We start from the raw sequence: 19,462 nt of genomic DNA on the forward strand, positions 1-19,462 counted from the left end.
ACTGAATTATTTTACATTGAGGATTTTAGAATGTTCCTAATATGACTATTTCCTCTTGAGTTCAGATAGGTTTTCTATACCAGAAGAAAGTGGTTAGGAGTGAGGGCTTGGGAATCAGGTGGATCTGAGTGCTCTACCCACAGATCTTTGTGATTGTGCATTTACTGTGCAGCTGCTTCCTCATCTGTGAAATGGGGACAGTAATCACTGCTTCACAGGTTTGTTGTAGGGATTAAATAATCCATGAAAAGTTCCCTACTTAGTACCTGGTTCATAAGCATTGAGTAAATGGAGTTATCAGTTTTCAAGGAGGTCATGTGCATGCCTTTGTATTTTTAAAAAACACTAGAAATCTTATTCTGTCTTTTTCAGGTCAGTTGAACATATTGATGGTCAGAGTGTCCTAACAGACTCACTATGGAGGCGGTATAGTGAATTTGAGTTGTTGAGAAACTACCTTTTAGTTTACTATCCACATATTGTCGTGCCACCTCTACCAGAAAAAAGGGTAAGAAGTGAAAAGGCAGTATAGTTTATAAGTATCTAGCATTGAGACTGTTCTTCATGGTTGTTTTATTTATCTAGGCAGAATTTGTTTGGCATAAACTCTCTGCTGACAATATGGACCCGGATTTTGTGGAAAGACGGCGAATCGGTTTAGAAAACTTCCTCCTGAGAGTTGCTTCACATCCCATTCTGTGTAGAGACAAAATCTTCTATTTGTTTTTAACACAGGTATTTTTCTTTTATTTAGTCTTTTAAAAAAATTCATTTGACTGGGGATTTTAAAAATTTTAAATTGTGGAATGCTAATTCTTAAGGATCCTTTTGGAGCAGCTTTGTTAATTTATATGCATTTCATGGTTTGTTTTGTTTTATTTTGAATTTCCAGAGTGTTGTATTACATCATTCTTTTGGCTAACATTTCTATACTTAAATGTACTAAAGATGGTACTTTTTTGATATCACTTAAATGGTATCAAAGTTAGTTTTTAGATCTTTGAAGCCTGGATCTATAAAATCTTGGGTCCATCTTTTTGAAATTTGGATTGTATGTTTAATTTTGCAGTGAAAAGAATTATTTTTTAATCTCTCTCTCCCATCTCCCACGAAAGAAGAATAGAACAATAGGTATTTAATTTGGAATATTCCTTATGGGCTATTTTACAGTGTTATCTAAAATTAACTTTAATTTTTAGGAAGGTAACTGGAAGGAGACTGTGAATGAAACTGGATTTCAGCTGAAGGTAAGGATAATTGTATGAAATAATCTGTCATGTTCCTTTATGATTCCTAGCACAGTGCCATGCACTTAATGGGTACTTGCTATTTATTGAATGAGTGAATGTGGGAAATAGGCTTTGCATCTAATATCATTGGTAAAGTTTTAAAGAAACAGTGCAGTTTATTTTTGATTGGTGTAATTTTTGTTAATAATGAAACCATAATGGGCATAGTTATGAATTTAATACTATTGGGAAAGAACATTCTGAAGCAGTAATTTAGATGCAAGCTATTGATTTTTCCCACAGTATAGTCATATTATACTTTTTTTTTTATTCTCTCTGTCCTTAACACTGCCATTCTCAATGGTGCCCCCATAATTGCTCACTCTATTAGATAGGAAACATACTTCTGAAGAATTGAGCTTGGGTTTTCCAATCTTAGTAGACTAGAAGATGGACCATCAGTTGTGCTTCTTCTGTCTTCTGGGACGTGGTCAGTTTTGAGTGGGCATAGGATTCATTTTGTGTTAGCATCTGTTAATGATACAAGCTGAATTAGATTTTGACAGCTTTTCATATTCAGTCATTAGAATTAGAGTCTGGGAACGGAACTGTTATCTAAAAATTAAACAGCATGTCCCTCATAAGACAGCCACCCTAACCCCACTCTGTTCTCCCTCTTGTTCCCCAAAATAATTTAACACTGGTTGTTGCATATTTTTAAAAAAGTTTTCATCTCTTGTGTAAACTGAATAGGTAAGAAGAAAAAGTAATATAAATTAATATAATGTATAAAATGATAAACAATTCACAGGATAACACAGTAACATGCATACAGAATAAACATACAGAATAAACTCAAGGAGAAATACACCAAGGCACATATTAATCAAACTAACAAAAATTACACACAAAGAAAAAATATTAAAAGCAGCAAGAGAAAAGCAACAAATAACATATAAAGGAAAACCCATAAGGATAACAGCTGATCTTTCTGCAGAAACTCTGCAGGCCAGAAGGGAATGGCAGGATATACTGAAAGTCCTAAAAGAGAAAAACCTACAGCCAAGAATACTCTACCCAGCAGGAATCTCATTCAGATTCGACAGAGAAATCAAAAGCTTTACAGATAAGCAAAAATTAAGAGAATTCATCACCACCAAACCAGCATTACAACAATTGCTAAAGGAACTTTTCTAAGCAGGAAACAAAAGAGAATGAAAAGACCTACAAAAACAAACCCAAAACAATTAAGAAAATGGTAATAGGAACACACATGTCAATAATCACCTTAAACGTAAGTGGATTAAATGCTCCAACCAAAGACACAGACTGGCTGAATGGATACAAAAACAAGACCCTTCTATATGCTGTCTACAGGAAACCCACTTCAGACCAAGGGACACATAGAGACTGAAAGTAAAGGGATGGAAAAAGATACTCCATGCAAATGGAAGCCAAAAGAAAGCTGGAGTAGCAACACTCATATCAGACACATTAGACTTTAAAGTAAAGACTATTACAAGAGACAAGGAAGGACACTACATAATGGTCAAGGGATCCATCCAAGAAGATATAACAATTGTAAATATCTATGCCCCCAACATTGGAGCACCTCAATACATAAGGCAAATGCTAACAGCCATAAAAGGGGACATCGACAGTAATACAATAATAGTAGGAGACTTGAACACCCCACTTACACCAATGGACAGATCATCCAAACAAAATAAATAAGGACACACAAGCTTTAAATGACACATTAGACCATCTTGACTTAATTGATATTTAGAGGACATTCCATCCAAACACTACAGAATACACTTTCTTCTCAAGTGCACACAGAATGTTCTCCAGGATACATCACATCTTGGGTCACAAATCAAGCCTCAGTAAATTCAAAAAAACTGAAATCATGTCAAGCATTTTCTCTGACCACACCATGAGACTAGATATCAATTACAGGAAAAAAACTGTAAAAAATACAACCATATGGAGACTAAACAATACACTATTAAGCAACCAAGAAATCACTGAAGAAATCAATGAGGAAATAAAAAAATACCTAGAAACAAATGACAGTGAAAACACAACAACCCAAAACTTATGGGATGCAGCAAAAGCGGCTCTAAGAGGGAAGTTTATAGCAATACAGTCCTACCTCAAGGAACAAGAAAAATCTCGAACAAACAACCTAACCTTACACCTAAAACAACTAGAGAAAGAACAAAAAAACACCAAAGTGAGCAGAAAGAAAGAAATCATAAAGATCAGATCAGAAATAAATGAGAAAGAAATGAAGGAAACAATAGCAAAGATCAATGAAACTAAAAGCTGGTTCTTTGAGAAGATAAACAAAATTGATAAACCATTAGCCAAACTTATCAGGAAAAAAAGGGAGAAGATGCAAATCAACAGAATTAGAAATGAAAAAGGGGAAGTAACAACGGACACCACAGAAATACAAAAGATCATGAGAGACTACTACAAACAACTATATGCCAATCAATTGGATAACCTGGAAGAAATGGATACATTCTTAAAAAAGTACAATCTTCCAAGACTGAACCGGGAAGAAGTAGAACGTATGAACAGACCAGTCACAAGTACGGAAATTGAGTCTGTGATTAAAAATCTCCCAACACACAAAAGCCCAGGGCCAGATGGCTTCACAGGCAAATTCTATCAAACATTTAGAGAAGAGCTAACACCTGTTCTTCTCAAACTCTTCCAAATTATAGCAGAAGGAGGAACACTCCCAAACTCATTCTATGAGGCCACCAAAACCCTGATACCAAAACCAGGCAAAGATGTCACAAAAAAAGAAAATTACAGACCAATATCACCGATGAATATAGATGCAAAAATCCTCAACAAAATACTAGCTAACAGAATGCAGCAGCACATTAAAAAGATCATACACCATGATCAAGTGGGGTTTATCCCTGGAATGCAAGGATTCTTCAATATACACAAATCAATCAATGTGATACACCATATTAACAAATTGAAGGATAAAAACCATATGATAATCTCAATAGATGTAGAAAAAGCTTTTTGACAAAATTCAACATCCATTTATGATAAAAACTCTCCAGAAAATGGGCATAGAAGGAAATTACCTCAACATAATAAAACCCACACTTGACAAACCAACAGCCATCATCGTTCTAAATGGTGAAAAACTGAAAGAATTCCCTCTAAGGACAGGAACAAGACAGGGGTGTCCACTCTCACCATTATTATTCAACATAGTTTTGGAAGTGTTAGCCACAGCAATCAGAGAAGAAAATGAAATAAAAGGAATCCAAACTGGAAAAGAAGTAAAATTGTCACTCTCTGCAGATGACATGATATTATACATAGAAAACCCTAAAGACTCTACCAGAAAACTGCTAGCACTAATCGATGAATTTAGTAAAGTAGCAGGATACAAAATTAATGCGCAGAAATCTCTTGCATTCCTATACACTAACAATGAAAGAACAGAAAGAGCAATTAAGGAAACTCTTCCATTTACCATTGCAACAAAAAGAATAAAATACCTAGGAATAAATCTTCCTAAGTAGGCAAAAGACCTGTATGCAGAAAACTATAAGACACTGATGAAAGAAATGAAAGATGATACAAACAGTTGGAGAGACATACCATGTTCTTGGATTGGAAGAATCAATATTGTGAAAATGACTATCTTACCCAAAGCAATTTACAGATTCAGCGCAATCCCTATCAAATTACCAATGGCATTTTTCACAGAATTAGAACAAGAAATCTTATAATTTGTATGGAAACGCCAAAGACCCTGCATAGCCAAAGCAATCTTGAGAAGGAAAGACAGAGTTGGTGGAATTAGGCTTCCTGAATTCAAACGTATATGTAAGGCCACAGTGATCAAGACAGTATGGTATTGGCACAAAAATAGAAAGGTAGATCAATGGAACAGAATAGAGAACTCAGAGGTAAACCCAAGCACATATGGGCACCTTATCTTTGACAAAGGAGGCAAGAAAATACAATGGAAAAAAGACAGCCTCTTCAGTAAGTGGCACTGGGAAAATTGGACAGCAACATGTAAAAGAATGAAATTAGAACACTTCCTAACACCACACACAAAAATAAACTCAAAATGGATTAAAGACCTCAATGTAAGTCCAGACACTATAAAACTCCTCGAGGAAAACATAGGCAGAACACTCTATGACATCCATCAAAGCAACATCCTTTTGACCCACCTCCTAGAAGAATGGACGTAAAATCAAGAATAAACAAATGGGACCTAATGAAACTGAAAAGCTTTTGCACAGTGAAAGAAACCATAAACAGAACAAGAAGACAACCCTCAGAATGGGAGAAAATACTTGCCAACGAAGCAACGGACAAAGGATTAATCTCCAGAATATACAAGCAGCTCATGCAGCTTAATACCAATAAAGCAAATAACCCAATCCACAAATGGGCAGAAGACCTAAATAGACATTTCTCCAAGGAAGACATACAGATGGCCAACAAACACGTGAAAAGATGCTCAACATCACTAATCATTAGAGAAATGCAAGTCAAAGCCACAATGAGGTATCACCTCACACCGATCAGAATGGCCATCATCACAAAATCTAGAAACAATAAATGTTGGAGAGGGTGTGGAGAAAAGGGAACTCTCCTGCACTGTTGGTGGGAATGTAAACTGGTACAGCCACTATGAAAAACAGTTTGGAAGTTCCTTAAAAAACTAAAATTGGAACTACCATACGACCCAGTAATCCCACTCCTGGGCATATACCCGGAGAAAACCATAATCCCAAAACAAACATGTAGTATAATGTTCATTGCAGCACTATTTACAATAGCCAGGACATGGAAGCAACCTAAATGCCCATCAACAGATGAATAGGTAAAGAAGATGTGGCACATATATACAATGGAATATTACTCAGCCATAAAAAGGAATGAAATTGAAGTATATGTCATGAGGTGGATAGACCTAGAATCTGTCATACAGAGTGAAGTAAGCCAGAAAGAGAAAAACACATACTGTATGCTAATACATAATATATGGAATCTGAAGAAATGGTACTGATGAACCCAGTGACAGGCAAGAGTGGAGATGCAGAGGTAGAGAATGGCCTTGAGGACACGGGGCTGGGGTGGGGGGTGAAGGGGAAGCTGGGACGGAGTGAGAGACTAGCATAGACATATTTACACTACCAACTTTAAAATAGATAGCTAGTGGGGAAGTTGCTGTATAACAAAAGGAGATCAACTTGATGATGGGAGATGCCTTAGAGGGCCAGGACAGGGAGCGGGGGAGGGATTCGTGGGAGGGAGGGGATATAGGGATATGTGTATAAATACAGCTGATTCACTTTGGTGTACCTCAAAAACTGGTACAAGAGTGTAAAGCAAATATATTCCAATAAAGAGCTTAAAAAAAAGAAAAAAGTTTAATAGGTCTAGGCAGCAAGAACAAAATGTCTTTACAGTAATTTTAAGAACACCCCCTAGAGGTTTACGTGTTGGTATATAGGTATTTTAATTTTAACACAAAAAGGCAAGGAAGAGATTTTTTTTTTTTCTGCACAGAAAATATAATCAAGTATCTAATTCTGTCATAAATGAGTTTTAACTTACAAGTATTTTGTTGGCAGATAACATGAAAAAATTAGTATTTTCTTATCTATAATTCATTGTAGTGCTTAGAGAGAATACTGGAATTTTAGTTTAGAGATGGTTTGAAATACCTCTAAACTTTAAAAAATTATTTATATTTTCGCAGAATTTTCTGAGAACCAATCCAAGATTTTTTAGGCGCTGGTAATAAGGAAAAGAGCAAACTAAAATATGTATTTTTTGGTGATGTCTCTTTATATAATAGAAAATTTAAAAATTTTTAGTCATTGATTTAGTTATTAGTTTAGTAACTAGTTTTTGGTTGTTTGTTCTTAACCCAGTTTTTGACCGTAACTTGGGTGGCCTTGAGAAAACTCTTGAATTTCTCTATCCACATAGACTATGCTATTTACAGAGTACTTTGAATCTTGTGTGTAGGTGCCATTTAAATGTTTAGGTATAATGTTTTGTATTTGGTAGCCTTATGGTAAAATCTTACTTCAACTTTTATAAAATCTTTGTAAGGTAATACTCTGTGCACAATATTACTAATTTGAATCGTCAGAACTGTAATGAAAGGGACCAGACATAAAATGTATGGGGAGAATTTGGAAACCCGTGCAAGGAAATGGGACCTTTTTGGACTCTCTCACACACACACACACACACACACGTGCATGCATACATACAAACATGTATGTGAGGTTGTCCATGCATATATACATATTGAGAGAGAGAAAGAGAAAGACATCCACTTCACTTATTTGGAGGTCATGTATTTGGCAGTTACAACTAACCTGATCACAGTTGAAAGGTGGGATTTAGAACTGACTTCTGAGATGTTCAAATGGATGTAACATAACTTATTACAATACTTACAGACATTCTTTGGTCCTTTCAGATAGTACCCACCTAATTTTGTTATAGTTATTCAAACAAACTTGGCTATCTATTTTCTAGGCTGCAACATGGAAGAAAATTTAAAAGGTCTAAAAGTGAATACTGCTGGAGATACACTGTGACAATAGTGAAAATTGACTGCTGAGTCTGCTGGTAAAGGATAACACTGATAGGGGAGTTAGACACTGCAGTTCAGAGGCCTTGGGCATGGGGCTAAATCCGGACACCCTGGGGCTTCATTGCATCACAAGTGGATTCAGTATTATTTGTTTATAGTGGTTACCTTGAGGCATTAAGAAAAGGTTGACTTGCTGGCTGAGTACTCGTAATTCAGTGTTTCTTTCTTCTTCTCTTTCTTCTTTTTAGCATGCAGCTAGTTTTTGATTAAAAAATTTTTTTAAATTTAGTGTTTCTTAAAGTGTGGTCAGCCGGCTTCATGAGTCTCAATTTGTTGGGGTTGTTTGTTCAAAATACTGAATCCTAGAGTTCATTCCGACGTATTGATTCCCATGAGCCTAAAACTTGATAACCATTGCTGTAAAATGACATGTAAGAGTATTTTTAGAGGAATAATTTTAGAAGATTATCAAAATTGGTAAAAAAAAAGAAAAATTTAGAACCTAAAGCAGGATCTTATCTGAATATTATTAACCTTAAGTATTTATGTGTGCTTAAGTGCTGTACTTGAATACACTGTCATGTTTTTTTTGCTGGCAGCTGCCTCAGTACCTCTGAGGTTAGTTCAGTATTATTCCAGTTTTTTAGATGAGGAGCTCGAGAAAGTGACTTACCCAAGGCCACATAGTTACAAGTGATAGAGGCTGAATCCAAGTCTAGGCCTAACTCAGAGCGCTTCTTGATTATCATCCTGTATTCCTTCTCTTCTCACTTATTAATTATGCAATTAATGTATATAAAGTTGGTTGGTAAAGGAATGTTGAAAACTATATTTCAGTGAAAATGAGATTGTTCTGAGTCAGACTGGAGCTAACATAGTGTGGTAGGTCAGTTGACCTGCAGTTACGAAAAAGAGAATATTTGAACTTGGCTATTGGACTGTCGTCATCAAATTGAAATATCAGCTTTAGTTTTCCCCCCTTACAAGCATGTGTAATGTGATCTATAGTTTGGGCCTAATGGTTTAAGTTTTCTTAAATCTTTTTAGAGTGATTATTATACGTAGCAAGATAATTATAAAATTTTCCTTTTTAGAAAGTCTGTGCTCTCTTTCTGAGAGGGGTGGGGGTGGCTGCTCTGCGGGGTGTGTGGGATCTTCGTTCCCCGACCAGGGACGGAGCCCGGGCCCTCGGCGGTGAGAGCACGGAGTCCTGACCCCTGGGCCGCCAGGGAAGCCGCCCGCCCCGCCCCCGCCCTGTGCTCCGTCTAACACAGATATGAGCAGCAGACTTCTTCATTGATGAGGAAATGGAAACTTCCATACTTGTAATTGCTTCCTCCCTCTATCTTGCAAAGGCTTGCTCGCCACTCTCAGTGAAACAGTAAAATGAATGACTAAGAGTGATCAGATAAGGGAAGACTGTCTGGCTCTCAGGCACCCACCCCAAGCCTTTGTTTGAGACCCTTTGCACGCAGACTTGTTAAGTGACCATTCACGTCAACCCGCAACCCATATGAGAATGCACATTGGGACCTTCGTCCTGATAGGAATGGAATGTCCGGCTCCTACACGTTCCTGTTAGGACCCCCTCCCATGTGTGTAACCCATGGCAACTCCCGCTCTCTGTAACTGCCCGTGACCTAGAGTAATTTGTAGCCAATCAGTTTGTACAAATGATAGCTGTACGTTTTAACCTATATGAGGAGAAGACTCCCCTGAAACGAGGCCCCAGAATTTTGGAGCGTTCGCTCGTCTGGGTCCGCTGGCTCAATAAACCTGAGTTCTCCAACGCTCCGAGTGTTGTGCTTGGTGTCTCATGGGATCAGTTCTTTTCTGCAACATCATCACTGCTGTTTATTGGTGTTCCTTCTTTTTTATTGAATATTTTTATGATACTCCTGTTAATTCAATGAAGGGAGAGCAGATAGTTTCTCTCTAGAGTAATGAACCTATAAACTAGTTACCTTACTTTAAAGTAATATCATGTTAACTCAGTTAACTTGGTAAGTTACTTACATGAAAGTAAGCGTTCATCCATATGCTGAACCCTGAAATGAATTTAGTCTGACTCAGAAGGATCCAGAGCCCTGTCTGTTGCTTGGAGCAGGGCCTGCCAGAGATAAGATCTGGGCCTTTAGGATCTCTGCGAGTCTGGAGATTCCAAATGCTGGGTGCCTACAGACTGTCTGGCACTCTTCTGCGTGCTGTGGATACAACATTGAATAACCTGGAAACAGTCATAAACTCCATGTTCTTATGGAGCTTGTATTGCAGTGGTTGGAGACTTTGAGTTAAGATTTATTTAAGATATTTTGAAAGTTATAGGTGATATAAAGGAAAACAGTCATTATTGTGAGAGAGTATGACAGCAGGGATTTTTTTCCCAGGGGTTATTTTGAGATATGTGACAATAAAATTTATTGTTCAAATAGGAACACTTTTGAGAATAAAAAGGGGCTCTGCTAATAATTATATTAGGACAACAGGTATAAACCAGGACTGTCCTGGGCAAACTGGGTCACATGGTTGTAGAGAGAACGTTTGAGCTGAGACCTGAATGATGAGAAACCTGCAGTGGGGTCAGCGTAGGGGGAAAGGGAAGAAGAATGTTAGAGAGAGGGCAAGCTGGTGATGGTTTACTAGGCAAGGTTTGGGGAAGATGAGAACCTGAAAATGAAATAAAGGAAGGACAAGGTCTAGGACAAGGAAAGGAAAGTATACTTAGGAATTGGAAAGCGAAGGGGTGGTGGGGATTAAAGAACATGGGACAGGTAGTAAGTTGGGGCTGCAGAGTAGTCGGGGTTATTTTTTTCATTGCGCCAATACTTATTGCATGTTTGTCTTGTGCTAGGCATCGGGAGGCACTGGGGGTCCAGGAATAAACAAAGCAGATTAAAGTATTGCCATGGCAGCCACTGAGCAACTCTGGGGGCCCCGTTCACGTTGTGCTTTTCTTGTGGCTCTTATATTCTAGCGGACAGCTAGGAGACGAGCAGACAGCCCAGGGGCTGTCGGACAGCACTGTAATAAAGGAGATGAGGTAGGGCCGTGTGACATAGTGGTGTGAGGGCTCGAACCTGCACCTGCTGCAGGGGAAGCATGGAGTCTTAACCACTGGACCACCAGGGGAGTCCTCATCTGTTTAGTGGGGGGGTTCTGATAAGGTGGGCGGGTGGTAACCTTTCAGACGTGAAACAGTCTGGGTAGGTGTGTAGAGATCTAGCTTTGGGGAGAAGTTTCTGATTTGATGACATTTTAGGCAGTTTCTCTCTTTAATAGAATCTTGTGAAATGATGAGCTGATTGGGTGGGGTGCTGTGATAGACTGACCTGACAGGGTGTTTGGTGAGCAGAGGTTAGGATGGGGATGGTTTACATTTTATAGGCCTTCTATAATGGTAAATTGGTTATATTAAAAGTAAAAAATAAATTGGTGGTATTAAGTATGAGATTGAGAAAAAGATACACATGAAAATTTTCCTTTTTTACTGATAGTTTTTATGTAATTTCATCCTTATTTAAAGAATCTCATTTGCATGTGGCTATGAAGTCATTAACACGTTGGTGTTTAGTGATTTGAATTCACTTAAAGAACATAAGGGAGTAATATATGCCTTAAATTCATAGTTGCTTTAATTGTAAGGACTTTCACATGCATTAGCTCCTTTGCCCTTGAGATGTAAGAAAGGTCAAGAATGGGTAAAATGCCCATTTTAGAAATAAGAGAATCCTCTGAATTCAATAACAAATTAAGCTTTAGATAGTCTTGATAGCTCATTGAATTGCTTTTGGTCTGAAGTTTTAGGAGGCTGGGTTTGTGGAGTGGTGTATTTGTTGCATTTGTTTTTATTTTTTTAGCTGTGTAATCTGGGGAGTCCTGGTAGTTTTGCTTTGTTTGTTTGTTTTATTATTTTGGGAGTATTTGTAATTAGGACTTATAAGTTGGAATAATATAAAATGTTCAAGCTGATTGGGATTTTCAAAACCAAACCACATTATGAACTTGATTACTGATTGAGCTACCTTTTATGAAACCTGTAGTTTTTGTGCCTTGGTCAGAATTTAATGAGAACATAGGATAAGAGGACAGGATTTGGATATACTAAGTATAAATTTATACTATACAATGAAATTATTATTTAGTGTTGATCCTTCTGTCTCTCCTTTGAAATAAGTTAAGGTAGAAAGAAGCAAAGGTAGTTAAACAGTTGTGTTGAAATATCTAGAAATAAGTAAAGGTAGTTAAAAAGTTGTGTTGTAACATGTTCTGCCAGCTAGAAAGGAATTAATTTGATGTCCTCTAGCTTTTTTTGTCCTTTTTTTTGGCCGTGCCTTGTGGCATATGGGATCTTAGTTCTCTGATCAGGGATTGCACCTGCACCTGCTGCAGTGGAAGCACGGAGTCTTAAGCACTGAACCACCAGAGGAGTCCTCATCTAGCTGGTTTTAATTTAGTACAGGCATTTCCATATTTCTTTCTTTTCTAAAATACTGATTATGAAAGTGAGAAAAACCAATGTACATTTGGTTTAGATTCCACCTGAGAACAACCCTCAGTAATGCACAGGCTTCAAAGCAGTAGTTTTATTTAGTTTATATATGCAGGTCATAGTTTTTCTTGATTTAGAGAAAAAGTAAACTGCTTTTTTCACACAGCCTATTCTGAGTTATAATAATGCAGAGCTATATGCTTGCTAGCGTGTTGGTGTTTACAGTTGTTTTACTATGGTATCATTGAATGCCATGTATTCAGTTTAATGTATAATATTTTTGTAGTGTTTTCAAAAATAACTGCTAAGCTTTTTTGGGGTGTGTTTAATGTGTCTGACACAAATGATACAAAGAAAACTGTACTTAAGCATCTTAATTCTAAAGGGAAAATAAAACTGTTTGGATTTATACCCTGAAATGTAATTGTATTAAGTGAATAAATTATTTTTTCCAGGCAGACTCCAGGTTAAAAGCGCTTAATGCAACATTCAGAGTGAAAAACCCAGACAAGTAAGGTTTTGTTTTAATAACAGTTACAATGTTGTCTTGAATGGTGCCTATCAGTCTATTTAATTTTTCATTTCTGAATGTATGCACTTTATTTGCTAAATATTTTAAATAGTAATTCACACTAGTGAAATCCTTTTACTGTCTAAAACTGATTTTGAAATTTGGTAATTTAATTGGGATTAAGGTTGTAAGTAACTGAAGTTTTAGAAAATTAAACCACTGCTTTTTCCTAGAAGGATTTATTGTGTTGTTGAAGGTATCAGAAAAATGAGAAAAGTAATTTTAATTTCATATAAAATAGTTTTTCTTAGTAGACTTTGCTTGTCAGATATGTTCAAAACTCAGTGTAATAATAAATATCTACTTTATAGCAAGAAAACTTGATAAATGCATACTAGTATAATACTTTCATGGGGATGTATTTATGTGGCAATTACCTGACTTCATTAATGTCAATTTGGTGTTTGTGAGAGCATGTCTGTATGAAAGGAAGCTGATGTGTTCAGAAATAAGTTTCCTTCACATGGGGTCTAGGTGTCTAAGATTGGGTTTTGCTCATTTTCTGAATTTGGTGGATATTCATGCTCTTCGTTGTATGGAGCTTTACCTGAAGCTCGGTTCAGCTGTGCTTTCCAGTTAAAATGTGCTCAGGTAGATGCCTTTTCCTATTTGGGGACCAAGTTTATGAGGTTTGTTAGAATTTCTCTAGTCAGGCCTTTATACAGAGTGTAAATTCTTAGCAGACAAAGGCCAAGTTGCCATAGTCTCATAGCCTATTATCCTGGACTTTATAAACCATAACACATTAGTATAATGCCTCTGGTTTTTAATATACATAAAACAATTTTTTAAAATTTATTTATTTATTTATGGCTGTGTTGGCTCTTGGTTGCTGCGTGAGGGCTTTCTCTAGTCGCGGCAGTGGGGGCTGCCCTTCATTGCGGTGCTCAGGCTTCTCAGTGCGGTGGCGTCTCTTGATGTGGAGCACAGACTCGGTGTGTGGGCTTCAGTAGTTGCAGCATGTGGGCTCAGTAGTTGTGTTTCACAGGCTCTAGATCGCAGGCTCAGTAGCTGTGGCGCACGGGCTTAGTTGCTCCACACATGTGGAATTTCATTGGCAGGCAGATTCTTAACCACTGAGCCACCAGGGAAAGCTTGACAATTTTTAAATTAATATTTAATATTATAGTTTTGTCAGTTGGTTTTTAATTTAATGAAAAATATTTTGTCAATTGAATGTTTGTCTTCCCTTTTCTGACCTACCAGCTTTTCTAGATTGCTAAATTTTATTTAATGTACATATATATAGAATTTTAAATGTGATATGACCAATAATATAACCAAGGCAGTTTTTTGCTCCGAAGTTCTTATTAAAGTATATAATTAATGTACAATTAGTACTCGAATTTGTTTGCCTTAAGTTTTAGATAAGAGAATTATCTATATCAGCCATTGTTGTAACAGGTTTTTAGTATACAGAATCTCTGTTCTAGGTCTACCTGGGCCTAAGATATTAATTATTATTCATACCATTACTGAAATAGTTTATATCACTAAAATATTTTCATTCTGTTCTTAAAATGTAGAAAATTGGAAAGATTGTTTCACAGGGATTACCAAAATGATCTCTCTTCATGCATGCTTATTTTTCTTCAAACTAGACTGTTAAAAGTGATGAGGAGGAGAACCTTGAGTCCCTCCTCTTCTGTGGCAATATTTGGCTAATATTTAGGAGGTAGACTGAGTGACTGGTAGAATGTGTGGGATGAAAAAGAGGAGAAGGAAATACAGATGGCACCTAGGTTTCATTCTTTAAACTGCTAGGGAATACAGAGGAGAGATTTGATGGGCTAGGGGAAGATAAGTTGGGCTTTGGTTGTATAAGCAAGTACAGATGTCTGCTAGTCAGTTGGCTTTATAGATATGGCGTTTAGGAGAGAGATTTGGGCTGGATAGATATCTGGAATTCAGTAGCATGTAGATCATAATTGTGACGCTTTGTGAGTAAGTCACATAGAGTGTGTAGACTGAAAGATTGGTTGTAAGATGTGCGAGGACCTCGGGCTGAACCCTAAAGAAGCCAATGCTTAAAAGGCGTTTTCCAAAGAGTCATCTGAGGATTACCAGAATCTGAATCCTGTGAGTGAGTTTGTCATAAATTCAGATTCCTGAGTCTCACTAGTGCCGCTGTGTACAGTTGTGGTGGTTACTCATATCCTTTTTTACTGAGAGGCCCTCAGTAGTGTTATTAGGAGACACTTCAGGAGTCCTTTGCACACTGAAGTCGGTGGTATAAGAGATGGTGAAGGAAGTGAGTGCTGCAGAGGAGACTTGAGGAATGACCAGAGAGCGACAGGAAAATGGTGAGAAATTAGCGTTGATGTCGGGGAAGCAAGTATTTGAGGAGGGTGCGGTCAGCTGTTACTTTGCTGGAAGAGTGGTGATGTCAGACATTTTCAGGGCTCTGTGGAGAATGGCGGGTAATAGATGATGGAAGCAAAGATTACTGAGTGACGTGAGGGTTAAGGTTAGAGACAGCAAGTTTATGGTTGTGTCATGAGATTTTTTTAACACCATAAATTTTTTCTTGTTTTTTTGTTTTCATGGAATTTTTCATACCAATGAATTTTATCTCTATCTCAGTTCCATAGTGTAAATTATGAAGTATGACATCTTTTCTTGGCTTTAAAAGTATCTGAAGAAAATATGGTTATTTTGTTTCAGAACTTTCTGAGTTTGTATCTGTGTGTAGATGTTTAAGGCTAGCATGTGGTTCAGTAGAATCAGTTCCATTATTCTCAGGAACTGCCTTTTTCTCTATTGATTTCAGAAGTCTTCTTTTCATGAGAAAAATGATGTTTTGTTTCTTATTTTAGGAGATTTACCGAACTAAAACACTACAGTGACGAACTACAGTCTGTCATCTCACATCTTCTTCGAGTCAGAGCTGTAAGTGGTCCCCAAGAGCTTTTTGACAGACATTTATAAGGAAGTGCTTCTCATTTAATCATTATGTTTTTAAGTAATGGAAGATATTTATGATGAATAACTGGTTTTTTTTTATATTCAGATTTGGTGTATTCATTACCTAAATTGCATTTTTTAAAAAATGTGAAATGTTTTCTGGCATAAATAACTTAAAGAATTTTAGCCTGTTGTTTTCTCTGTAGTCTGTATATGGTTGTTTTGACATCTTATCAAAGGGCCTACCATTTCAGTGTTGGAATATAATTAACTAAGTGTGGGATTTTGGATCTACATATAATATCCTATTCTTTCAAGGTGTTTTTTTTTAAGGTTGGTGAATGTTAGTACTGTGTTAGGCCATTCTGTGTCTGTGCTCTTTAAATTATACTAAATAAACTTATGTAGGGTAATGATCTGCTATTACAAAAGGGACTAGAAATCACGAATAATGATTGTACTTAGCTGTACAGTTTGGCTGTAAGAGACATGGAGAAAAATATTTTTGGGTAAATTAATGTAGTACCTGAAAAATGTTGTGTCGTCCACTCTGGTTCTTTGGAGTAACCTAGAGGAAACCTTAGAACTTGCCTTAAAGGCTTTAAAAGACGCTGGATTACCAGGTCTAGGATCATATCTCATGCTGATTGGAATCATCTTGAAGTGAAATATATTATCCGGGATTTGTTTTAATGAAAGGGTCTACTGGTAAGGGGTGGAGAGAGGGGGCAGTTTTACATGCAGCTAGATTGGCCATATAATAATTGTTGAAGGTGAGTGTTGGGAAATGGGAGTATATCCTACTATCCCCTACTTTTTGTATGTTTGAAGATTTTCATAAGTATAAAAAAATAGAGTAAGGGAAATAAATACTTCTGAAGTATACTCGCATTGGCCCAATCTGTGTAAACCATTCAGAGTACTATAGGACTCCTTAAATAAATTGTAAGATACTTTCTAGGAAAAGAAAAGGTACCTGTGATAATTATTAGGGTACGGTCAAGAACTGGGTATTGGAAAGGACTTGTGAATTGATGAGATAAAATTTATAGGCCTTTAGTTGCTTTGGAATTACCTGAACAGATTAGGCAGCAGTTCTTGTGGAAAGCAGAATTGAGGGCAGAGACACCTCAGAAGACTGGAAGAACACTTCATACTGCTTTGTCTTCTGTGCCAGAAAATTTGGAGAATCTACTTAAATTAGAGGTCTGATTATGAAAGCTGTATCCTCCTTAAAGGCCTTTAACCAAAGGGAATGGGGATGTGTAGCAAGACGCTTAACAGTTCTGGGGGTCTCGGGGGGGCAGAGGTACACCATTAAGCAGTCACATGACTAACCCCAGATATTGAGAGGTTCTCAAGCAGTCATTCACACCCAGAAGAGGCTAAGGGACAAGGCAAAAAAAACAGCCAGAGTTGGATTTTTCAGAACTATCAGAGACGAGTGATGAATTGAATGAAGTGTAACCGTTAAACACTCAGAAAATCCATGAAGCGTAGGGAATAGATGTGAGTGAGATCTGAAGGCGGGAGGAAGTCATTGTCGTTGTGGAACTGCTGCAGGTTATCTGTCCTGCAGGAAGGGGTGGGTGATTGCTCTCATAAAGCAAGTGAGAACGTTGTCACAAGTCAAGACAGGATAATGACTGTATCTGGTTTTCTGCTGAAAGTATGATTTTGAATGTGATTAATACTTAATAATCTTTAAAGGTCCTGACAAAATTTAACCATGACGTTAAAGAAAAGTTTTGATAGTCTCTCACACAGCTGCTTTTATAGTCCTTTTATTCTTTGTACGCTCCACTTTAGCCCTGTTGTCCTTCTGTTTTCAAGCATGCCAAGCTTGTTCCTGCCCTAAGGCTTTTATTTGCTCTTGCCCGTGCCTGCACCATTCTGCCCCCATGCCCCACCCTCAGGATCCTCTCTTGGCCTGTTGTCTTTTTGTCATTCAGCTATTGGCCCAAATGCCTCCTGAGAGAATCCTATATAAAATACGACACAGTTTTCTTTCTTCCTTTTTTAATATTTATTTATTTGCTGGTTCTGCCAGGTCTTAGTTGTGGCAGGCAGGCAGCCTCCTTAGTTGTGGCTTGCTGGCTCCTTAGATGCAGCAGGCGGACTCCCTAGTTGCAGATGCAAACTCTTATTTGCAGCATGCTTGTGGGATCTAGTTTCCTGACCAGGGATTGAACCCAGGCCCCCGGCATTGGGAGCGCAGAGTCTTATCCATTGTGCCACCAGGGAAGTCCCATGATGCAGTTTTCTATCATTTCCTGCCATTGTCTGTTGTTGCTGTTGTCCTTATAGCAACACTGACATTGTATTCTGTTCTCATCTGTTAGTTTTCTCCTCTGCTCGTGCGTATGAGCTCCCGAGAGCAGGAGCTTTGTTTTCTCACCCTTAAATCCCTGGAATGATGCCTGACTCAGCGTAGGCACCCACTGCAGAGTCACTGAGTGGAGGAATAAATGAATGTGTGCGCTGACAGTTTTATGTTTAATTTAAAAAATCTTAAAAGGCAGTAAGGTAAATTGCTTCTTGAATTTAATTATAACCAGCCAGGGAGAACTGGTTAGTAATGTATATGTGATAAAAACCTTTAAAGAGGGGCTTCCCTGGTGGCACAGTGGTTAAGAATCTGCCTGCCAATGCAGGGGGCCTGGGTTCGATCCCCGATCAGGGAACTGCAACCTACATGCATGGCACAACTATGAAGCCCGCAAAAAAGATCTCGTGTGCCTCAGTGAGGATTCCACATGCCACAACTAAGACCCGGTGGAACAGCCTAAATAAATAAATAAATCAATAAATGTCAATCTTTCCTAAGTGCTAGCCTAACAGATTAAAAAAAAGAAAGAAAGAAATTATTGAGATACTATTTAACATTTAGTTTGTAGTCATTTATAAAGATGGTACTATCTAGTGTTTATGAAATATTTGGTGATGGCAGCAGTGTGTAAAGTATTACATACAGTTCCTTTGGGAAAGATTTTGGCAGTAGTATCAAGAGTCCTAAATCTCTTAATCATTGCCTCCTTAGGAGATAATTCAAAAGAAAAGCTATGTGTCCAGGTTTTTAAAATAAGATCATCTAGTAGACTGTCAAAAACCTTTGTGTCCTTTTTAACATTTGTTCCCTGCTACTTCAGTGAGGAGAGAGAAGGTGCCAAGTGATTCAGAGCTGGGGAGGATGATGAGATGAGTCTTGTCACATTTCTTCTGTTGTCATATTATTTGCTAAGTGTCAGTCCTCCCCTGTCAATTGTCAGATGATCAGTTTTCAAAAAGAAAAACTTGTTAACAGAATTGAAATTGAGTGGCAGTCTAGACTGAATCGTGTATAGCGCCCTTTCCCTGGCACCATGATTCTTGCCTACCAGGGACCATTGACTTAATCTCGTTTCAGGTTTTAATAATTCATGGTTTATTTCCCTGCCATTTTTACTTTGCTCTAGAAATGATCATTTTTGGACTATAATTTATAGTTTTTCTTTGCTTCATCTTTTTTCTCACTGCCTGATGATCTAGATACCAGTCATCTCATGTTTTGGTTGGCTAGAGCAATTTGTTTCCATGAGTTGTTCATCCCAGAAACATTGCTGGTCCAGTAACAACTGCTGAGTAGCTCTTTGTTGCCTCATTCACCA

General features: G+C 37.5%; 1 protein-coding gene across 3 annotated transcripts in view; it reads left to right on the top strand.

The window, feature by feature from the left end:
• SNX4 (sorting nexin 4) overlaps positions 1–19,462 on the top strand; it is a 64,669-nt gene that overhangs the window by 20,050 nt on the left and 25,157 nt on the right. For 2 of the 3 annotated variants that reach the window (XM_057738181.1, XM_057738183.1), the window contains 6 exons: positions 373–508; positions 586–735; positions 1,200–1,247; positions 12,796–12,851; positions 15,092–15,214; positions 15,728–15,800. In XM_057738181.1, coding sequence (XP_057594164.1) covers positions 373–508; positions 586–735; positions 1,200–1,247; positions 12,796–12,851; positions 15,092–15,214; positions 15,728–15,800 — 586 coding nt within the window. The remainder of the gene's footprint in view (positions 1–372; positions 509–585; positions 736–1,199; positions 1,248–12,795; positions 12,852–15,091; positions 15,215–15,727; positions 15,801–19,462) is intronic. The other variant, XM_057738182.1, reaches the window with a different exon arrangement.

This window comes from Hippopotamus amphibius, chromosome 6, assembly GCF_030028045.1.
Source record: "Hippopotamus amphibius kiboko isolate mHipAmp2 chromosome 6, mHipAmp2.hap2, whole genome shotgun sequence".
Taxonomy (NCBI): domain Eukaryota; kingdom Metazoa; phylum Chordata; class Mammalia; order Artiodactyla; family Hippopotamidae; genus Hippopotamus; species Hippopotamus amphibius.